Source organism: Furipterus horrens, unplaced genomic scaffold (assembly GCF_987537825.1).
Source record: "Furipterus horrens unplaced genomic scaffold, mFurHor1.1.pri manual_scaffold_2, whole genome shotgun sequence".
In the NCBI taxonomy this organism is placed as follows: Eukaryota; Metazoa; Chordata; class Mammalia; order Chiroptera; family Furipteridae; genus Furipterus; species Furipterus horrens.
This window is the reverse complement of record NW_028327172.1, coordinates 56,975,706-56,999,589: the sequence shown is the minus strand read 5'-3', so window position 1 is coordinate 56,999,589 and position 23,884 is coordinate 56,975,706. Positions and strand designations below refer to the sequence as shown.

Here is a 23,884-nt window from a genome sequence, read left to right as displayed (position 1 = left end):
GTTACCATATGCTGCAGAATGAGGCAAAAATATTCAGTTTAATCCTGTCTTGGTTCTATACTCATTATCTGACACCACAACTATAACAAATAAAATTAGAAAACACAACAGCTAAGGTAATAGGGGGAGTGATAACAACAATGGAGAGAGAGGTGTCAACAAGTTTTGAAAGGTGAAATGTGGATGAGATGGTGGATAACAACTTCTAACCTACTGAAAATTTACTGTATGCCATGCACCATGACTAGCACTTAATTATGTCATTTTAATTCATATTAACAGTGACCCTATAAAGAAGTTACTATTATTATCCATGTTTTATAAAGAAGGAAACCATATATATGTTAATTATCTTGTCCAAGGATATAGTACTAGCAAGTGGGAGATCTAGACCTCCAACCCATATTATATAGGATCCCAAAACTCCCTCCTATGTCCCTCAGTCTTGTCAGCAAACATGTGCCTGCTGGTTCTGCCCTAGGAGAATGCAGGTACAATAGCAGAAAACAATCAAAACTTCCTAGTTAAACCCACCAAATTACCATGTTGTCCCTGTGATGGAAAATCAATGTCAAGTGTAAAAATGCTTACACACCCTAAGTAGTTAAAACTCCAACCTTCGGGTATCTAATTAAAGAAAACCATGCACCTGTTATATTTTGGTGCATAGTTCATAAAAGGAAAAATGCAAATGTCAAGGAAATTTTCTGCACTTTGAATCAACAAGATTTAATAAATTTTAAAAATATTACTCTTTGAATCTTAAAATGGTAGAAAATAATAAATAACAGTTACAAGTTTTCTGTACAGATAATTATATTGCCTAGTAAAAAAGATGGCTTGCTTAAACATTAAGGATGTTGTGACAGCTTTGAGTGGCTTTTAGAATGAGGTGGAGTATACACACAACAAAGAAAGATACGTATTTCATTCTAAAAAATCTAAAAAACAAGTTTCTTACCATTGTGAGGGTAAATGGATGGTTTTCTAATGCAGACACACTGGGACAATGTAGAATAATATACTAAAAAGCAACAAACAATTGTTGAATGACAAGAAAGAAGTTCAAGTATTCCAAAGATAGCACTAATTTGCTAATTTTCAAAAATTACATAAGAATAAAGGGTATTTTAAAAGTTGCTGAACAATGACTTACCTGGCCAGGTCTTGCTTTAAAATTTTCTTTGACCATTCGAATTTCCAAGACATCTGAGGGATGACTTATGACTGAGATGATGGTGACTGGCTTATTACTCCGGATGCACCTGTAAAGTCTTTCAGCACAATACAGGCACAAAGGTCCAGAAATCCAAAGCCAAGTCTAACAGAGAATTTTTAAAATGCACTTTAAGAAATACTTGTATTGTAGGACTCTTTATATCCTTTCCAATTGTTTATTTGACACATTACAGTAAAACTATTGTTATCTGGATTCTAAATAATAAAATGTAAAGAAAAATAACATATTTTCATGCAACTTATTCACATAACTGTCAAGTATAAAATTAAAGGTATAGTAATGTCGAGACCCTACTCTCAAACCATTGCCCAGGGTGTAACTACCATTAAGAATTGACCCATATACACTGTTTCATCGTGTATCCTTTTGTTCACACAACCCATATATAATGCATTTACACAATAGTTTTCTCTAAGGAGAGATAAAATGAAAGCTAAAAGTGCAAATAAATCTGAAGATGATTTTAGAAACCATGTACCAGCCCAATGTTTGTTAAAAAAAAATACCCTAGATGTTTTCATGCATAAGGTACATACACAAAATGTAGAACATGTGCACATCCATATTTTTAAATACGGTATAGACTAGGCATGTTGTTCACAACTTACTTTTACACAATAAATCTAACATAAATACATAATAATATAATCTTTAGAATTTGGAAAGCATGACAATTGTGCACGTGTTCTGGTGGGACGGGCCTGCCCCCAGGCTAGCTGCATGCTCTGGGAGGGCGGAAGCCTGTGTGGCCCGCCTCTCTCCTACCGCTGCGCACTGTATCTCCCTCAGCACTTGGACGCCTCCAACCCAAACTTATTTAATGGTCACTTTTTAAAACCCTACTTACACAGTTATTGCAGACTTTTCTCCTCCCCTGCAGACAAATTATGCCTCTTCCTGACATTTAGTTTGACACTGTGTGTAAGAATCACAGGACAGGCTCTGCAACGGGACAGTGGTCTTGCAACTTTGGAACAGTCCCTTAACCTTTGAGCATCGGGTTGCATGTAGGTAAAATGGGAGTCACAGTACCTGCCCTGCCTAACATACAGCAGAAAAGTTTGGAAAATTGTAAAGCTTAATAGAAATCTAGAGGGTTATTATTAATAATAAACACAAGACTATCATACTCATTCCTAAGTCATCAACAAATCACCCTACCTTTCAACTCCTCTTTCTTCTTCCTTTTTAAAATGAATGTATTGGGGCAACACTGGTTTATAACATTATGTAAATTTCAGGTGTGCAACTCTATAACACAACATCTGCATACTCTATTATGTGCTTACCACCTGAAGTCTAGTGTCCTTTATCACCTGTATTTGACTGCTTTTACTAATTTACTCCTTCTTCTTCTTAAAACAGACGCTCTACACCACTATTTCTCCTACTTGCAGTCGGTACTAAGACTACAGGGTATAATTCCACATGGGCAGCTCCCACAGCCACAAGGAGAGATTACAGCTCTTATCAAACTCCGTCAGCAGCAGTCCATCTCGAGAGACGATGGTGTAGCTTCTTAAGAGTCTATCTGCACCACCGAGAATGGCTGTGCAGTCCGACTCGGGAGTGACACGGTATCTGTCTCCTCCCGTGTTGAATCGACATCTTGTGATGACGCTGGAGTGTCCTCTCCAGTGAAGCTGAAGCTACAGAGCCTGGGCAGGGTGATATGGAGGGTCTGCTGTTGCCCATGCAGCAGACCCCCCCTCTCTTCACAGCTGAAGGATCCAAGGGAAAGACGGAGTCAATACAGCTTGGCTTCAGGTGCGCCGCAGGAGTTGCCGGTGTTGACTACAACGTCAAACCGCCTTAGGGACTCCGGCTCCGGATTTTCTGTCGGGGTTTACTCCCTTAGCCTTTCCCCTGAAGAGGTATGCCGCAAGGCAGCGGAGGTTTTTTGGAGTCAGAGTTTTCCTTCTCTGTCTTATCAAACTACTTACTGTGTATTTTGGGGAAATTTTCCAAGACCAAGCATTTTATTCAAACACCTAGTTTTGCAATCCACTTCTGCCACATATTAGTTTTGTAGTGTTTGCTCAAGATATTTTATGTACTCAAGCAACAATTTCCTCATCAGAAAACTGAGGATAGTAATTGCTTCATTACTAAAAAAAATTATGCATACATTGCATTTCAGCACATCACCTAGCAGATATTAAGCAGTGAATAAATTAACTTTACAATTTATTTTTATAATACTATAATATTGTACTATAATTATACTATACTATGATAAATATTATTAGCTCTTTCACTATTGTTTTTATTATTCAACCTATTTTTCTCAATGGATAAGGAGAATATCTTTGTTACCTCTCTTGTGGCAAAACCAGTGCCATAGTATGCAAAGATGATATGGTCAGTTATATTCTATAATGTCATAGGTCATTCTCCTTGAACTGTCAGCTGCCTATAATGGAACATTAGGTAGTAACTTGCTATTGAAACATCCTGAAATGTTCTATTCTGTAAGAATATTTGTTTATTACCTTCAAAAACATGTTTAAATGCAACATTGGTTAATTGTTATGGGAATATCAATTTTGCAGAGACCATCAAACATATAAAATTATCTGACCTGTGGAAAATTAGCTTGGAACCTCGGCTCTTCTATACAAATCTTCACAGATGTGTTCCGGGTAACCTCATCTGGTGTTGAAAATCCTCCAGGAAAAGATTCATGAAAATGTTCTGAGAGATGTAAGTGAATATTCCGATTGCGGGTTCTATTAAGATTGATGCAGCCAGGAGGGTGTGTATCTAAATTAGTTTGATACTTCAGCAACCCTCTAAAATTAAATTAAGAAAAAAATAGAAACAGGAAGGTGAAAGAAAGGTTGAAATCAGGGGACACAGAATAAAAATATAACCTCTTTTTTTTGTTAAATTTACATAGTATTCATCCAAAAAGTGTTTCTCATATATTTTACCTAAAAGCAATTGATCTCACTTATATGTGGAATCTAATGAACAAAATAAACTGATGAACAAAATATAAACAGAGGCATAGATACATGGAACAGACTGACAGCTGTCAGAGAGGTGGGAGAAGGGGGCAGTGGATAAAAGAAGGTGAAAAGATTAGCCAAGTAATATATATGCATAACCCATTGACACAGATAACAGTGTAGGCATGCCCAGAGGGAAGTGGGGGGCCAGGGGAAGGTAGGCAAAGGGGGATGGTATAGACATCTGTAATAGTGTAAACAATAAAAATAAAGTAAAAAAAAAGAGCAATTGAGTAATTTTACACTCTTTAATAAATTCTTTACTATTTGACTAAACCAAAAATTGAACTCACACCCTGCCCCCCAAAAATGCATGAAACGAAAAACGGTATACAATCTTTCCAAGTATTTTTAATTTGACAGCCTTTATTTCAAACCTATTAGGCATTCATACAATCATATACATAACAGTTTTCACTTCAATAAACACTATAATGATCAATACTTTTGCTATATCTTCAAACAAAGATGAAAAATACAGGAATCATATTTGACTTAGCTAAAACTGAATAAAACAGGCCTTGATGGTTTACAGAGAAATTTTAAATAAACATTATAACAGGGACTGGAAGCTTCCATCTCTTATGGTCTGATAACAATTAATACAAAGCAATCAGACCATAAAACTGTTTGCTTTTCAATTTCTCCATAGACAAGATCACATAAAAGGCTCAGAATAATATAGCAGGCAGGAGAGGCTAAAACCCTAAAATACCATTTTGATTGTTTCATATTATGTGACATTTTAAGATAAGCCATTCAACTTTCTGTATTCTGTAGTGCTTATCAATAAGGAGTAAAGTAAGATCTATCTCATGGAGATAGTGCCTCAAATGGTAGAATTTACAAATCATCACTTTTCTGCATATGAAGAAAAAAGTAAGATTTTGAAAAGCAATGACAATTTTTTAGTGTTTTATTTTTATTTTATAGATATTAAAATTTTTTTTCTAAAGTTATTGTTCCTGGTTGGAAGAGTATGTTTTTAAATTACCCTTCCTGCTCCTAAGTAATTAATTTTAGTACTTTAATAAAAGTATATTTTAAATACACAGTCATAATGATTTTATGAAGATAATATTTTAAAACAACAAAAGCTGTAACATGAATAATGATACTAAACAGATCCACATATGAAAGTCAGAAAAGCAAGGCCAAGAGAGCCATGTTCAAATGTACTATCTATTCAACCTGATTATTCTCCTTCTTCTCCTTTTTACTTATGTTCAATTCCCTTTCTCTCTTCTTTTTATTTTACTTCTTTCCTTATAACTAATCATGATTAAGTCATTCACAAATAGTACATGTCAGGAACATCTACATAGTGGGATGTATTTCATAATACTCATCGTAAGCCACACACACATTTTTGTAGACATGGCCTAGGTACAGAATAAATTAATATTATTATATAAATGTGAGCCAAGTACATAATCTTTCATAGAGTTCCAGTCATATAATTGTTGTGGCATTATACTTGGAACCCATTAATTTGATTCATCTTCCATTATAAGTAATAATTTACCCAAATCTGTTGCTCCTATTGGCCACCCTGACGGTGGTGGCTGACAGGTAGGCAGGCCAAAAATCTCTGGAATTTCTTCTACTGGCCAGAAGTTGAACAAACATTGGCATAATGTTCTTGGCACTATTCTAGGTGGTTCTACAAAGTTCAAAAGGGAGTCAAATCTGGCTCCTAACTCTCCATAAATGTATGATCTAGTGGAAGATATCTTGGGAGAAACTGAACATAAATTAGACCACAGTATTAATTGGAATAGAGTGTTTTAGTAATTGCTTATGAATGTATGGTAGACAGTAGGTCTAATACAGAGCAGGTTATATCCATTTTACATTATCCCCACAACAACTGCATTAAGTAGGAATCATTATTCCCACTTTACGAATTAAGATACCATTTTAATAGTTTAAGTAGTACCCCAGGGTCACACAGCTGCTAAGTGGCAGACCCAAGATTTGAACAAAGGTCTGACTGAAATTCTATGTTCTTCACTTTTCATTATACAGCATGTTAGTTCATTAGATTCCAATAATATGCCTAATAAAAAGGTAAAGAATGGAAATATTAATATGTATTAAGAAACATGTCAGGAATTTCTTAAACATCTATTTCTTACTTAAACTTCAAAATAAAATCATACAAGATTGATGTTTTTATTCCCATTACACAGATGAGATACCAAAGGTTTTGTTTGGGTTAAGAGATGAATGAAGTAGCAGTCAAACATGGGATTCTGAAAGTTCATGTCCCTCATTCCAAAAACCTATGTAATTCAAAGCAAATCCATTGGTTAAAGTGTTAAAAATCAAAAAAGGGATTCAGATGAACAAAACCCTGGAAATAAGGTCAGATAGTGTGTGTGTGTGTGCACATGTGTATTGGGAAGGGGCTAATTAACATCAGGCAAAAGAATGTTATTTATTCCTTCTCCAAAGTTATAGCAGTATTCAGGTGAACACACCCCCATATGCTAATAGTTCTTAGAATGATGAATGTTGTCACTATGCACTACAGATCTTTAGGTCAGCTCAGTCAGATAAACAATGTTGCTGTTCTTGGTAAAGAATGTGGCATATAATGTTCTAGAATCCCTTTTAATGTTAAGAGATTTATGTTATTTTAAGCTACTCTTAAGGCAAATTACATATGCTACCTCTGTCTTAAAACCCCATTCAAGTGTTCTTTCTTTTCTTTTAATTTGTAATTGTTGCCATCAAAGAAACATGTAGAAGAGAAAAGGTATATAAACAGACAATAACATCAAACAAAAATTCCATTCATGAAAAAGATAACTCAACTATGGTATCTCAGGTTATCTAGCTAAGTGAGGATGGGTCACAAGGAAGAACACGGGCAAATTTTGAACTCCAAATTGAAAACAGGCACTGGGCATGTGAAACATGTGTTTGATGCTTCAATGCCTATTTGCATAAACTTCACCACAAATTTGTGTGGTAAAGATCAGTGGCTCCATCTTTGAATGAATGAAAATTTTTAGAGCCCTTGCCTTCAAGAAGCTTACAGTTTTTTTAGACATATTTTCTTTTTTCTTTGTTTTAATTGTTTATTCTATTACAGTTGTCCCAATTTTTTCCCTTTTTAACCCCCTCCACACAGCCCACCCCTCTAGCTCATAATCAATCCCGTCTTCATTGTCCATTTTCACCACAATGCTTTCCAAGAGAACTTCTGTGGTGTGGAAATGGTCTAAATCTGTGCTGTCCAACAGGGAAACCATGAGCTACATGTGGGTACTGAGCAACTGAAATGTGGCTAGTGCAGGCAAAAAAACTGAATTTTTCATATTAGTTCACTTCAAATAATTTAAATTGAATCACCTTTTTTTTCTTTTGCTCAATCATTCCCCCTTACCACCGCCCATCAACTTAAAGGAAAGAGGACTCATGGACATGGTGATTATTGGGGGAGGAGGGTAAAAGGGGACTAAAAGGTAATGTAAAAATATACAATAAAAATAACAAAAATTAAAAAAATAAATAATAAAATGAATAGCCTCAGCTTAGCTATAAATGGGTATAATCAGACATGAAAGCAACAATAACAAAAAGCAAAGTGAGTAATGCTATACAGATATACAGTGACCTCTTGAGGGTAAATAAGATGATGAGCTTTGATTATGACATTCTGTAAAGGGCTTCATGAAGGAAGTAATGAAGGATGTACAGGTTCCAATGGTTAGAGAATAGGAGAACGGCACTGCAAAATGAGGGAGCAGGATGAACAAGGGCACGAGGTTTATTCCCAAAGTAGAACGAATCATGTCTTATTCATTTACATAAACCCAACATGTCCATACTCACTGCCGAATCTCACTAGCAGCTCTCCAGCAAGTTTCTTGTGCATAGGAAACCTTCAATGCATTTGTAGTGAATAGTCTTTAAAAACAAATAACCACCATGTAATTTGTTTGAATATAGCAGTATAGCTAATAGTTAAAATGGAGGGAATATTTTTGTATGTGTGTATTGTATCTTTTCAAATTAAATGATATATAATTTGAAAGCAAAAACCAAGAAAATAAAAAGATGTTACTGAATGGTGAACAGCGTCTTACTAAGTAAAGGTGGTGATACAGTTGGGGACAGGGAAAGGAGGCTCACAGAGCATGTGAGCATAGTAATGCTTATTATTAATGTTTTTGGTTACAGTGTATTATGTTCTAAAGGAGAGATGTGGAAGTCTTTTTGGAATGCCTAGTGTTCTAACAGGAGAAACCAAAGATTCTATGGTGTATCAAAATATAAGGTTGTAGAGACTTCTGGCCAAGATGGAGGCATAGACAGATATGCTGCATCTCCCTCCACAACTAAGAAGGAATACAACTACCTCAAAACTAGAGACAATCAGAAGTTCCAGAAAATCGAGCTGCATGGAAGTCCAACAAACAAAGATATAAGGAAGAAATACTCATCCAGACAGGTAGGAGGGGCAGAGCTGGGGCAGAGAGGATGCATGTGGTGGAGGCAGCAGCTGTAGCAGCAGTAGTGGCAGCGGAAAGCTGGCAGAAAGTGCAGTCATACATTTTAAAAAGTCAGGAGGGACACCTGAGGAGCGTTCCCAGCTCCTTACCAGACCTCGCAGCTCATGGTCCCAGCACCGGGGAAAATCAAGCCTCATTGCTTCTGACTGTGCAGACCAATGCTTTGGGGTAGTGGTAGAAACTGCCAGTCTCAGCAGAGTCCACTTGTTTAAAGGGCCCCCACGATCCTAGAACATCCACAAACCCACCAACTCTTGGAACGATGGCCAGGGCAATAGCTAGTGGGGCGCCAATTCGGTGTGGAAGTGGAAGAGGTGCCTGGAAAAGGGGTGAGTGCTGGGCAGGCGACATTGTTCCCTCTCGGACCCCTCTCCCACATACAGTGCCACAACGTGGTGAAATGGGTCACCCTGTACTGATGAATCCCCAAGGCTCCACCCCTTACAACATAACAGGAGCAACAGCTCTACCTGAGACACAGAGACAAACAAACACAGGAGCCTGTCAGAATGAGAAGACAGAGAAGTATGGCCCAAAAGGGGGAACAGATCAAGTTTCCAGTGGGAGAACTACGCGACGAGGAGATAGCCAAACTAACAGATGAGGAGATAGACAACCTAACAGATGCAAAACTCAAAACACTGGTGACAAAGATGCTCACAGGCTTGACAGATATGCTTGAGTGCCACAAATGCATAAGAGAAGAAGTGAAGGCCATGCTAAGTGAAACAAAGGAAAATCCACACAAAACCAATGTTGAAGGGAAGGAAACTGAGGTTCAAATCAATGATTTGGAACATAAGGAAGAAAAAAACAGTCAACCAGTGCAGAATGAGGAAGCAAGAATTTTAAAAAATGAGGAAAACTTCCCAAATTTTGTGAAGGAGATGGACATACAGGTCCAGGAAGCACCAAGGTTCCCGGGCGAGCTGGATCCAGAGGGGACCACACAAGGATGCATCATGACTGAGATGCCAAAGGTGAAAGATAAAGACAGAGTCCTGGGGGCAGCAAGAGAGAGGCAGAGAGTTGCCTACAGGGGGTTGCCTATAGGACTATCAGCTGATTTCTCAGAGGACAGTTTGCAGGCAGGAAGGGACTGGCAAGCAGTATTCAATGTGATGAAAAGCAACCTAAAACCAAGATTACTCTATCCAGCAAAGTTATCATTTGGAATGGAAGGGTAGATGAAGTGCTTCCCAGACAGGGTGAAGCTAAAGGAGTTCATCATCACCAAGCCATTATTATATGAAATGTCAAAGGGACTTACTTAAGAAAAAGAAGACCAAAACTATGAACACTAAAATGACAACAAACTCACAACTATCAACAACTGAATCTAAAAAATAAAAACAAAATCCAACTAAGCAAATCAGAATGGGAACAGAATCATAGGTATGGGGATCATTTGGAGGGTTATCAGCTGGGAGGAGGAAAGGGGATAAATGGGGAAATGGTGCAGGGACTAAGAAGCATAATCAGTTGGTACAAAATAGACAGGGGGATGTTAAGAATAATATAGGAAAGGGTGGAGCCAAAGAACTTATATGCATGACCCATGGACATGAACTAGGTGGGGTGGGATTGCTGGAGGGGAAGGGGTTACTGGGCAGAGGGGAGCAAAGGGAAAAAAATGGAACTACTGTAACAACCTAATCAATAAAATATACTTTTAAAAAAAAGAATATACACTCAAATTCGATATTTCAAAACCCAATAGAATTCACTGGGTTCTGTATTCCACTAGAATGTACACTGCTTATGTTCAAAAATATTTCCTGTGCCTCTGCTATTTTTCTGGTGCCCAGAACTGTGCCTATAATCTGTAGAAATGGTTTGGTGAATATTCATTAAGTGAATTAGTAAATGACTAGAAGTGTATAGACAACTTTTGTTGTGGTTGTTGATGAAACACATGATTGAGGAGTCTCTGGTTTTAAGAAACACAGAAGTGAGTTTAAATCATATTCTAACTTCAGACAAGATGTCTAGATTTTGAAAATGGTATTTAGAAAAATAAATATGTACATACATCCACCATTGTACAAAACAGCATTAAATCAGACTGCAACTAACAACATCCCTCTTCACCTTCCAATACTATCAAATCCAATCTGAGATCTTAGCCCTGACCTTGACTCTGAGCCAATTCTAACTTAAGCAGACAAGTTTTCAAGAGAGTCAATCCTTCCTATCAGCAGCAACTAGAAGTAGAGTGCCACTCTAAGCTAGGAATCTAATGTGCCTCGAAAAAAAACCCCAATCATCTGGGTACCAATAAAACCAAAGCCTTTACTCTCACCTCCACTTTGCCAGTGTAGCCAGGTTCTTGCTGCTGCATTCTTTCCTGGGCTCTTGCTACTGACACCGGAGTGTACCTGCATCCTGCAGCGATTTGAGCATGTACCGTGTGTAGCTCTCACTGCTGGCTCTGCCCAAGGAATGAGACTGGGCAACATAGACCGGCCAGCAACATGGGTGTGTGACCTGAACAATCTCATGAGACCCTGCTTTTAGAAAGGCCCTATGATTGGTTCAATACTCTGTTTTCACTCTCTTAAAATACTTAATAATTTTTGATCAAAGGATCCCATATTTTCATTTGGCACTGACCCCTGCAAATTAAGTAGCCTGCCAGAGACACCACACAGTCAGCAAAACTACACCTTGGAGTGTATGAGCAGTCGATCAAGACATGAGAACACTCCCAAAATGTGTGAATTAAAATCATTTTACTAAGTTCCCTCAGCTGAAAGAGATTTAATACCTGTCACCCTCTACTTTACTGTTATATAAAAGGGTTTTGTTCTCTCTAAAAGAAAAAAATAAGTAAGCATCCAATATTTCTTAGCATTTCCTCTGCTTTCAGGCCTTAATACAAATGGCAGTGAGAGATAAAACACTAATGTACTAAAAACATTTCTTAAAATAAATGTAGCCCCTGTTCCTTCTCCTTCCTTTCCAACTTTCTTATCCTGTGCTTCCAGCCAGAACCACTTGTTATTATAAATAAAGTCCCAAGAGAAAAACTGAGGTTAAAATTACGTTAAAAAACATTCGGTCTGAAGCTCACTATTTCCATCCTAAAATGGGAAGAAAGTACATTCGTAGCTCAGAAGATTAAAATTCATTGGAAAATGTAGCTTACAGTATAAAAGAATTTATGTACATGAAAATGCTCTGTATATCTCTATACATACTGTATCCATAAGGGAGAAAATGCCATATAAACTCAATTTCCACTTCCACTTAGCTTTCAGAATAAACTATAAATAAATCATTTTTATATAAAAATAAAAATTAATCATACGAATGAGAAATTATAAGAGGGAAACACTCACATGTGTCTTGTAGGTCCTAGTTTCAGAACATTATATTTACTAACATATGGGAAATATGTAAATACTACTATGTGAAGGGATTTGGATTTTTTATAAGAAAGATAATCCCTCAGGAATTTTATTCACTTTATATATTTAAGTGAAAAAAATTTTAAACCCAAAAGTGAAAGAAACCAAATGAAGAGAAATGAATATTTTTCCTTCTGTGTTCCAAAGAAATTTTACCCACATAAGTACAGAAAAATCCCCAACAAAAATGTGCCAATCTGTAATACAACCAAAATAGTCAAGACTTAATAGCTAATTCCTCTAGCACTGGGGTTATTATACCAGGTTGCATAATAACTTATTACCTAGATAACACTAAATATAAGTGACAGTCGCAAAACAAGAATCCAAGTTACATTTAAACAAATATACAAATTATTTTTATTACTCTTTGCAATAAAAATTGGAGGAAAATTGGAAGGGCCCAAAAGGAGAACACATATCCAGCTAAAAGCCAATTAACACATTCCATTTAATCCAGAAAATTCTGAGTGATAATTTGTGAAAGGGATTCCATTAATGAAGACAGGTAAAAACATTCCTAACTTTAAAAACACTTTAGTTCAGCTAGAATATATCACTCTGCTGTATCTTCTCTTTCATGTTGGAACTCAAAGACACATAATGGGGGTAGGCAGAAAAGGACACTGGAATTTTCCATGATTCAACTACAACTTCAGCTATAAGCTGACTTTTTCCTTTTTACCTAAGGTTTTATATAGTGTATAATATGCTGTACTTCTGTATATATGATGTGAATTTATCTTCCTCTTGGACATTTCTCAAGGAGTTTGTATGTAGTTTCTTTCTTTGCTTTCTTTTTTTCTATGCAATTCCTATTCTTATCCTTATTTTATGCTGGTAGCAATGGCAAGCACCACTCTGAGGCTTAGCAACAGACTTTAAAATGTGTGGAAATCTGTTCTCTGAATGAAGAGCTACAAAGACAGAGCATGGTAATAAAGAATAGTGATAAGAGTATCTCTTCCACTGCACTGTTATTGGGTCTAGTCTAGAATCTAGCTTTTTAATTGTTATTCCCAAATTATGTGGAAGAATTTTGGAAATCAAAAATACCATATAAATATAACTTTACTACTAGGTTTATTAACAACTCTTTATAACTTGTTGATTATTATAAAGATATTTATTATGTGCTATAATGATGTACATTTTAAGAAACAGTTATAAAACAGTGCCAAAAGAGAGTATTTTACTTCTCACTTTATTTTCTTGGAGAACAGAACTTTACCTTCAAAATCACGGAATCTATATAACTTTTATTAAAAGTGAATTACTTATTCAAAACATAAAAGCATACACATATACACACTCACCAACTTATATAAATTGGAATGATGTCCTAGATCTTCATATGACTTGAATATATTTCATTTGTAAACAAGGGTACTTTCTGAACCATGAATCATTTAATAATTGAAGAAAAGAGTAGGAATTAAATGCTTAGATCTGAGGTCAGACTGTGGGTTCAATCCCAAGCCCCACCAGGTACTAACTGGGAGGCCTTGGGAAATCATTAAAAAAAAAATTTTTTTTTTAGTTTTTCTATCACAGTTCACATTTAATACCATTCTGTGTCAGTTCAGATGTACAGCCAAGTTTCCATGCACTTCACAGAGTGGTCCCCATACTGTCTCGAGCACCCACCTGGCGTCACACATCTTTGTCTTGCTATTATTGACTATACTCCCTATGCTACCAACCACATCTCTGCGGTCGTTCTGTGACTACTGATTTGTACTGCTTAATCAGTTCACCTTTTTCACTCAGCCTCTGAAACCCCCTCCCTTCTGAGAGCTGTCAATCTGTTTTCTGTATCTAATTTAACCTTCTGTGCCTCATTTTCTCATCTGTAAAATGAGGACAATAACAGTACTTACTTCATAGTGCTGTATTTAATTTAAAAAATATGTGTATACATATGTACGGGTATATACATAAAGTGCCAAGAACAGTACCTGTGACACATTAAATATTATCTAAAGTTTGGAAATTACTCTAAAATGATGGTTCAGTGAGATTTACAAGTCCATATCCATATTCGTCCACTAAGTTCTCCTTACAGTTGTCTTCATGTGAGGATAAAGTTGACTCAGTAACTCTTATTTTTCCCACAAATCCATTGTTTCTAATTCTGTATAAAACTTAAGCAGGAGATAAAATATATGTAAATGTAACATTTTATCTGTCTAGTAAAAAAATATAGCTTTAAGAGGCTTCATTCAGTTATTTTTAACTTCTTTCGGGCCATATACAGCTTTGGGAATCAAGACTATATATCCTGGCCATTCATATAATTCATATATACATATTTGTATTTCAGAAATCCATGGATTCCTTGTATCCATCCAATTATTCCTAGAGATTATGAATCCAAATTGAAAATACTTACTCTATTGAAGAAGTGGGATTTTGTGGTAGAACTAATGGGCATCACGTTTATAATATTTATATCAGACCCATCAGAAATAAAGCATCTAGAAAGTATTCATAACAGATCACCTCTAAGTAATGGATAATATAGAAAAGATTTAGCCATAATCATGGGCACGCAAATCCTCAACCTTCTGTCCACCATGTTAGAGGATGACCATTTACAATCCCTAAAGATAAAGCCAGGCCAGTCTACTGTGTTCATTATTTTAAGGTTCTGGGCTCCCAAATAGCCATGCAGGATATTTGAGGTAAGGTCTCCTTTTGTGAATCTGGCTCTAGGCCTACTTAAAAGCAGTCCATCAGCCTCCCTAGGACTTGCCTCTGTGCATGGGAATAGGTAGAAGAATCATATATAAAGGTTTACCCACATTCACAGATTAATTATTAATGGTATCCCACTTCATTTTCAGAAGTGTCTGCTTTGCACAACAAATTATATAGTCACTTCAAATCAAGAGGCAAGGAAAAAACTGAAAAAAAAATATAGGAAAATAAATTTTTCTCCCTCAGTACTAGAATAGAATTTGCTTAACATACAACCTCTGGGCCTTCCTTTACCTGGGATTCATTCACCAAGTTTCCATTTGACATTCTAAGGAGAGCAGGTGCCTCTCCCCAGTAGGAAGATCACACAAGCCTCTCCTGCCATGTCAGTGTGGGTAAGAAGAGCCCTCAGTGCAAATGGCTTCTAAAAGAGAAGATACTTAAGAATCAGCAACTTCTGACAATTATATTGCATATACACCACCATCCTTCAATACTATATTCTTAACTTCCTCCTCCTAGGGGCAAAGTAGAGGAGGATAAGCCAGTACAATAAGCCTACACTCATAAATATTGATCTAACCCTGGTTAACTCTTGAGGCTCAACTCCTATGAAGCTGACAGTGGTTCATAAATGTTGAAAAAGGCTGTCCACTGTGTTCTTCCAGCTTTATGAATAAGTTTTTAGAAACCTGAACATAAAACTGTTCCTTTAAAATTCTCCAGACAAAATGACTCAAGTAGAATATAAATCATGCTCTAAAATAAACTCTTGCTAGCAAGTAGTCCCAAACGACAGAGAGTTCTGTTTAAAAGAATAATCTAAGTCATCATTTATATAATAAAATATGGTTTGAGAAGCCCAGCAGAGTTGGCACAAGAAATTATTTACACTATTAATTGGCTCTTATTGCCATTCATACATTTGAAAAGAACCTTCCTTTTCTCTTTATCAAAATGATCATATTATAATTCCTCCCTCATGAACATACAAAAATAAAACACAATTACTACCCACACAACATCCAGAGCTAAAGCCAGTGGGAGTGGTGACTATGGTAGGATTGAGAGGTAAGGGTGCCAGATCTCATTTACAATGTATTCCCTCCACATGTCTTTGAAAGGAGTAGGGTGAGGCCGTACGCTGAGGTTCTGTGACATTCCTAATTGCTTTTCTTTCCAATATCTTTTGTATCAGTAAGTGAGAATAGCTATATAACTCCTCCTGATTAGATTTTCAAATGAAAATGAAGAAAGAAACATTCAGTTACATTCATCCCTGGAAAGAGGAAACAATTAAGATTCCTCTCTGGCCCAAATGTCCTATGAATTGATATAGCTTTAAAACAGCATACAAATAGCAACCTCCTAGAAAGATGTATTAAAAATTAGAAGAAAAAATTCCTAGGGAGAAGGCTGTCTTGCAAGTCCCAAGGTAAACCTTCTTTGTTAAAATCAACTGAATTTGAGACCTGACAATGTTATAAAAATTGTTGCTCTTTCAATGAATATTCTTTTACTGTTTTTTAAGTTGAATATATTGGAGTGACATTGGTTAATAACATTACATAGGTTCAGGGGTACAATTCTATAGTACATCATCTGTATATTGTATTGTGTTTACCACTCCAAGTCAAGTCTCCATCCATCACCATTTATCCACCCTATACCCTCTTCTACCTCCCACAACCCTTTCCCTCTACTAATTACCATACAGTTGCCTGTGTCTATGAGAGGGTTTTTGTAAATCCCTTCACCTTTTTCACCCAGCCTTGCAACCTTCCCTCCTTTCTGACAGCTGTCCATCTATTCTCTGAGTCTGCTTCTATTTTGTTCATTAGATTCCACATGAGTGGAACCAACACGACCAGTGGTGGGCTTCACACCACACCAGAGCTCATCCCGACTAGCCACACAAATGGCACAACTAAATGGGGAATCTGGCAGGCACCAGACGCTGCTGGTAACAATGCCACCCCAGGGAGCAGCCCCTGAGCAGTGACTCGTATATGGTGATCAAGGTTTATCCTTATAGTTACTGCCAGTCTTAGAATTAACTCCATCCATTAACAGACCAACAGCATTCAAGACTCAACTCCAATAGAAGGGTACACGTATCACACAACCTGGAATACTTAGCTCAGGTGAACTGGAAGATGGCTCCACTGAGCCTCACAAAACACCGTTACCATAAAGCCATCATAACAGTTTGGGAGTCATAACAGATCCACCTAATACACAGAGACAAACACAAAAGGCAGACAAAATGGGGAGACAAGGAAAGATGCCCCAGATGAAAGAACAAAAAAAAAAATCCCAAGATAAAGAATTAAATGAAATGGAAACAACCAAGATGTCAAATGCAGAGTTTAAAACAATGGATATAAGGATGCTCAAGGGTCTTAGGGGAAGAATGGATGGTCTCAGTGAGAACATAAAAGATAGTAAGCATTAAAAAAAACACAGAAACCATTAAAAAGTTAGAAATGAATAATACAATATTTAAAATGAGGAATACATTATAAGGAATCAACAGGAGGTTAGATGAAACAGAGGATTGACTCAGCAGTTTACGGAGGACAAGATAACAGAAAACATCCAAGCAAAGCAACAAAACAAGAAGTATTTCAAAAAATGAGGAAAGTTAAAGGGACCTCTGAGACAAATCTGCATCATAGGGGTACCAGAGGAGAAGAGAGTAAATAAGGAATTAATAACTATTTGAAGAAATAATGGCTGAAAACGTCCCTAACCTGGAAAAGGAAAAAGGCACACAACTTCAGAAAAGACAGAGAATCCCAAACAAGATGGACCCAAAGAGATGAACACCAAGATACATCATTATTAAAGTGACAAAGGTTAAAGATAGAGTCTTTACAACAGCAAGAGAAAAGCAGTAAGTAACCAACAACAGAGCTCCAATAAGGCTGTCAGCTGATTTATCAACAAATATACTCATCTACTAATGGATGCTTGGGCTGCTTCCATATCTTCATGAATGTACAATAGTCCCTCTCTATATCGCAGTTCACTTATCGCGGCCTCACTGTATTGTGGGATTTTAAAAAATATTATATTTAATTATTTATCGCGGATTTTTCACTATATCACGGGATTTTGCAGTACTGTATACATACGTTGTTAAAGTTATGTAGGTTTAAGAGTGTAGAATATGTTTAAGAACATAAGTAGTGTTTATAAAAGTGTAGAAAAGGTTATTAAGGGAGAGGGAAAGGTTAATAAGGGACTGGGAATGGTTTATAAGTGTGTGGTAAGGGTTTATAAAGCCTCAAAATATATATAAATACTAAAATAAATGTAAAGTTCCTACTTCGTGGATTTTCACCTATCGCAGGGGGGTCTAGAATGTAATACCCGTGATAAGTGAGGGAATGCTGTATAGAATATGGAAGAAAAAAATTGAGGAATACACAAATAAATGGAAGAATACGCTATGTCCATGAATAGGAAGAAGTAACATCTTTAAAATGTCTATACTACCTAAAGCAAACTATAGATTATACACAGTTCCTGTTAAGATACCAAAGGCATATCTTACAGAACTAGAAAAAATATTCCAAAATTTATATAGAACCACAGAAGACCTTAAATAGCTTCAGCAATATTGAGAAAGAACAACAAACTTGGAGGTATCATGCTACTCAATATCAAACTATACCATAAGGCCATAGTAATCAAAACAGCATGGTACTGGCATAAAAAAACAAGCATATAGATCAATGGAATAGAATAGAGCCCAAAAATAAATTCATACCTTTTTGGTCAATTAACAACATTTGATAAAGGAGGCAAAAACATACAATGGGGTAAAGATAGTCTATTCAATAAATGGTGTTTGGAAAATTGGACAGATATATGCAAAAAATAAAACTAGACCACCTTCTTACACCACACACAAGAATAAAGTCAAAATGAATTAAAGACTTAAATATAAGTCATGAAACATAAAAATCCTAAAATAAAACACAGGCAGTAAAAATCAGATATTTCTCATAGCAATATTTTTGCCAATATATCGCCTCGGGCAAGGAAAAAAATATACAAATGGGACTAAGTCAAATTAAAAAGCTTTTGCAAATCAAAGAAAACAATCAACAAAATGAAAAGACAATCCACTAAATGAGAGAACATATTTGCCAATGATACATCTGATAAGGAGTTGATTTCCAAAATGTACAAAGAACTTATATAACTAAACATTAAGAAAACAAACAATGCAATTAAAAACTGTGCAAATGACTGGAATAGACACTTCATTAAGGAGGACATACAGATGGCCAATACACTTATGAAAAAATGCTCAACATCACTAACTATCAGAGAAATGCAAATTAAAACCACATTGAGATATCACCTCCCACCTGTCAGAATGACTATTGTCAATAAATCAACAAACAACAAGTGCTGGTGACAGGCACCGTTGCTGGGAATGCAGACTGGTACAGTTGTTATGGAAAGTAGAATATAATTTCCACAAAAAATTTAAAGTGGAACTGCCTTATGACCCAGTGATTGCACTTCTGGGAATATATGCGAAGAAACCCAAAACACTAATTCGAAAGTATATAAGCATCCCTATGTTCATTGCAGTGTTATTTACAATAGCCAAGATTAGGAAGCAGCCCAAGTGTCCATCAGTAGATGAGTAGATTAACAGCTGTGGTACATTTAAACAATAAAATATGACTCGGCCTTTAAAAAGAAGGAAATCTTAATCTTTGTGACAGCATGAATGGACCTGGAGGGTATTACACTAAGTGAAATAAGCTTGTCAGAGAAAGACAAATACCATATGATTTCAATCATATGTGGAATCTAATAAACAAAATAAACTAACAAGCAAAATAGAAACAGACTCATAGATACAGAGAACAGACTGACAGCTGTCAAAGGGGTGGGGATTGAGGGGGCTGAGCAAAAGTGAAGCATTGAGAAAAAAAACATACACAGAGAACAGTATGGTAATTGCCAGAGGGAATGGAGCTGGTGAAATGTAGAAGAGGGCAAAGGGGGGATAAGCGGTCATAAAGAGACCAGACTTTTGGTGGGGAGCGCACGATGCACTATGCAGATGATGTGCTATAGAATTGTACACCTTTTTTGGCAAATGTACAGCACAGGGCTTTGTGTTTTCCTCTCTTATACATATTTCTGCAGAAGATGGAAGTTATTCAGCTTTGGTAAGGAGGTATCACAGCCCATGTTGGGGTGCTCTGGTTTCAGATATCAGGGAAAGTGGCAAGTTGGAGTGATGACAATTTTCATTTGATGACCTGTCCTCATTTACAAAATGCACTGATGTAAAATGCATCACTCTTGATGGAGTGTCCCTGCTGTGGAAGTTTTCAGAGGCCAAAGGGATGCTTGGCAACTTCCAATGTCCTAGTGGATATGATAATTTTATTACACAATGTCACCCCAATAAATTGAATTTAAAAAGATTTTTTAAAGTACTGTCTTTTCAGTTAACTGCAGAGTTTCTTCCTTATACAGCTATTGGCATTGGTACAAACATAATTTTTGCCTACTAGTATTTATTAAGTTTGTGCATATTCTGCCTACAATAGTATTAAATACCTTTACTTACATAAACCTGAGATAACCATATGATGATTTTATTAATCCCATACAGTAGTAAGAAAAAGAAAGAACAAATTATCTGGCAAGGTCATACAGCTTTAAAGTATTGTAGTTGTTTAATGGCCCTGCTACACTGATCTCTTGGAAAGGAAAATTAAATTTTAGAGATCCATTTGAACCCTGAAAAGAAACATTTGAGTTTAGTGCAAATGCAGTGTGTTTTTTAGGGTGTCATGCAATAAGTTGCTTATAAATAATGAAAAAATCTAAAACATTGGTTACAGGAATGCAAACTAGGTGAACCTAAGGGCACAACTGCATCTCAAAATACATTGATTGCAATATAGAAGGTAAGACCACTTTGCCAACATCAGATCACATACCACAAGAGCCTGCATTTAGTTTGGTTTGCAGCTTTTAAAGCAATACAGGGAAACCATGCCAAATGGCAGCCAGTATAAGGTAGTGGTTAGAAATATGGGCTCAGGAATCTGATACCTACGCTCAAACCCAAGGTCTTCTTAATCACTATGACTTTTATCAAGTTACTTCACCTCTCACTGCTCCTGTTCTCTTATAGGAATAACAGCAGCAGCAGCAGCAGATTTTACCAGGGTTGTTGGGAGGATTTAATGAGATCAAATATCAGTAAGATACCTAATAAGTATTGAATGAATTTTAACTATTAATATATTCAAAGGAGGAAGTTTATAATAATGGTGAGATTTGAAATGTTATCATTTAAGAACAAATGAACAGAATTTAGAGGAGAGTAACTCAGTTTCCATGGCCTCTACAGTCATAGATTTTTAAATCTATCCAGAAATTAATGTAAAATAAATTCCAGTTTTCAAGATAAAGAACTTTGTGGAAATGATAGCTTCCCAAAAACAGAATGGGCTCTCTCGAATTAAATATTTACTTAGACATATTGTAGAGGGCACTTATAGAGTCTTCGTCAAGATATCCTTTAAGCTTTTCAAAACTTGAGATTCTATGGAAATTAAAGTGACCTTAGAACATCATAAGAAGCAGTTGCAAATGTCTGCTTATGCAAAGAAGTCAGTAATTTCTAATCACTTCATCCTTAAAGCCTAAAATCTTCAAAAATTTCTAGCCCATATTATCCTTCAATTCTCTAAATTACTAGAATTATTGAAAATAAAAACTTAAAGAATGGTGTTTAACAAGAATCTCAATTAAATCCAAGAAACTTGTTTTGAGTAAGTGCACTTTACTCATGTAACCCAAATCTAGAGAATGAAGTTATCAAGGCACTGCATAGGTGAATCTATGTCTAAGTCTCCAACATTGGCACAAAGGATAATAATTTCTATAGATCTACTTATAGACAGATTCTTTGGCAATTAAAAACAACATCTGGAGAAATGTTTCATTTTGAGAAAGCTGCAAGATTTATCAGTAGTAATTTTTCCCACACCAAAATTATAATCAATGTAGCTTTATTCAAAATTAAGCTTTATAGGATTATAAACTTTTAGTTATAAGATGAAATAGGTTCTGAGGATCTAATGTACAGCATGGTGACCATATAATGATACCATATTGTATACTTGAAATTTGCTAATAGAGTAGGTATTAAGTGTTCTCACCAGGAAAAAAAAAAAGTTATGTGATGTGATGAATATGTTAATTTTTCTTGTAATAATTTCACAATGTATATGTGTATCATTAGATTGCATACTTTAAATAATACAATTTTATTAGTCAGTTATACTTTAAAATAAAATTAAACTTCATTTTAAAATGTGCACTTTAGAATGCTTATAGTATTGTGTTTTTGTTGCATAACACTTATCTTAGTATTAGGATAATTTTTTTCATTTCTACCAATAATAAGTAAAGAACAATTACTTCAATTGGAATAATAGATTGATCATATATAATTCAGCCTGTAGATTCCTTTTGTTATTTTTTTCTATAAAGTCACTTCCTTGTTGTACAGAAAATAAAATAAAAAATTTACTATGCCTTAACTTCCAAAAAATGGGGAAAGATATCTCAATATAATCCTTTTAAATGTAAGTCTATTTGAACTTCTGAACCTTAAAAAAATGACTTTTGAATTGCAAAGAAACAGATTTTTTCAGTCTTAACTTAGTATAACATAAAGGCCAAAGAACCATAATTAATTATATAAACAAATAATTGCATTTTTATCTCATCTGTTATAGATGAGAGAGAGATCACAACCTTAGATAAATCAAGATATTAACCCTTTTAGAGAAATCTTAAGACCAAATTCTCAGAAGTACAGAGCTCTTCTAGTAGTAAGAAACATGAGTTTTAAAGTCAGAATGTCTGGATTTGAATCCAGGATGCATCATGAAGTAAACTTTAGCAAGTTTCTTACTCTCTCTAAACCTCAATTTTCCCACCTGTGAAGGGTGTTTTACATTATTATGTATCCTTATGAAATTATTATCCTTTAATGAAATAGAGCATCTAAGTAATTTTGAATTTCTATTTGGCATGTAGTATTATGTAATTGTTCTAAATGACTGTCATCGTTAGTAGCATCTGCTTACTCATAGTCCATTTATGCTAATAGCTCTGGGCAGGCAAACAAATATTTAACGAACAGAACGTAAAGCATATTTTCTCTACCACGAGCTTCCTTGGTGTGCCAATGCTCCACAGAATGTGTTATCCTTAAAACGGGAAAAGAATGGAACCCAGAGTGTCCATCGACCATGGCCTTTCCTGTGTGATAGGAATCATTATCTGGAAGTCGAGATTATGATGTTTGACCATGTTTCTGAGGCACTACAACTATATGGTCTAGGACTACGGTACAGAACAAATCAAACCAGGGTCTATGAGATAGAGATCCATATAATACGGCTTTCTAAACCAGTGGTCTCCAAAATCAGGGGACGAAAATTGGAACCATGCACCCTGATAATAATATATAATTATGTATATGACCTAATGTACTGATAAAGTACATTAGAAAACATTCTGAAGAAAGGATTAACAGAAGGCCTGAACCATTCTCCAAACACTTTCCCTGGGAACATTTAGGGTTAACATAAATGAAGAAGTAACTCTTTCAATTTTAAAATACTTTTATACTAGTTCCATTAAACATGCTATAATAAAAATAAAATTATTTCCCCATTCTTGACACTACCCTCAATTCCAAGTAACCAAATAATTTTACCAGTCTGTACGAAAATTCCTGCAGTTGTATCTTTCATTACCCCATTTTTAAGCACACATTTAAAAAAATATTTGTTTATAACTTACCCTGAAACATGCAACATCAGCAGCATGTAGAAGACAAAGAAGAGACTATGAGTGTACCAGAAGATGTCATACTGAGAAACACTGGAAAAACAAATAACAGTTTCAGTGCCACTCTACATTCCATTTCAC

The 23,884-nt window shown here is 35.7% G+C and overlaps 1 protein-coding gene across 1 annotated transcript in view; it reads right to left on the bottom strand.

The window, feature by feature from the left end:
* NOX4 (NADPH oxidase 4) overlaps positions 1-23,884 on the bottom strand; it is a 166,667-nt gene that overhangs the window by 81,742 nt on the left and 61,041 nt on the right. Inside the window, exons 8-11 of the mRNA XM_090267800.1 lie at positions 23,756-23,836; positions 3,822-4,032; positions 1,157-1,321; positions 962-1,024 (exon numbers count right to left, since the gene is read on the bottom strand). Of these exons, the coding sequence (XP_090123926.1) occupies positions 962-1,024; positions 1,157-1,321; positions 3,822-4,032; positions 23,756-23,836 (520 nt within the window). The remainder of the gene's footprint in view (positions 1-961; positions 1,025-1,156; positions 1,322-3,821; positions 4,033-23,755; positions 23,837-23,884) is intronic.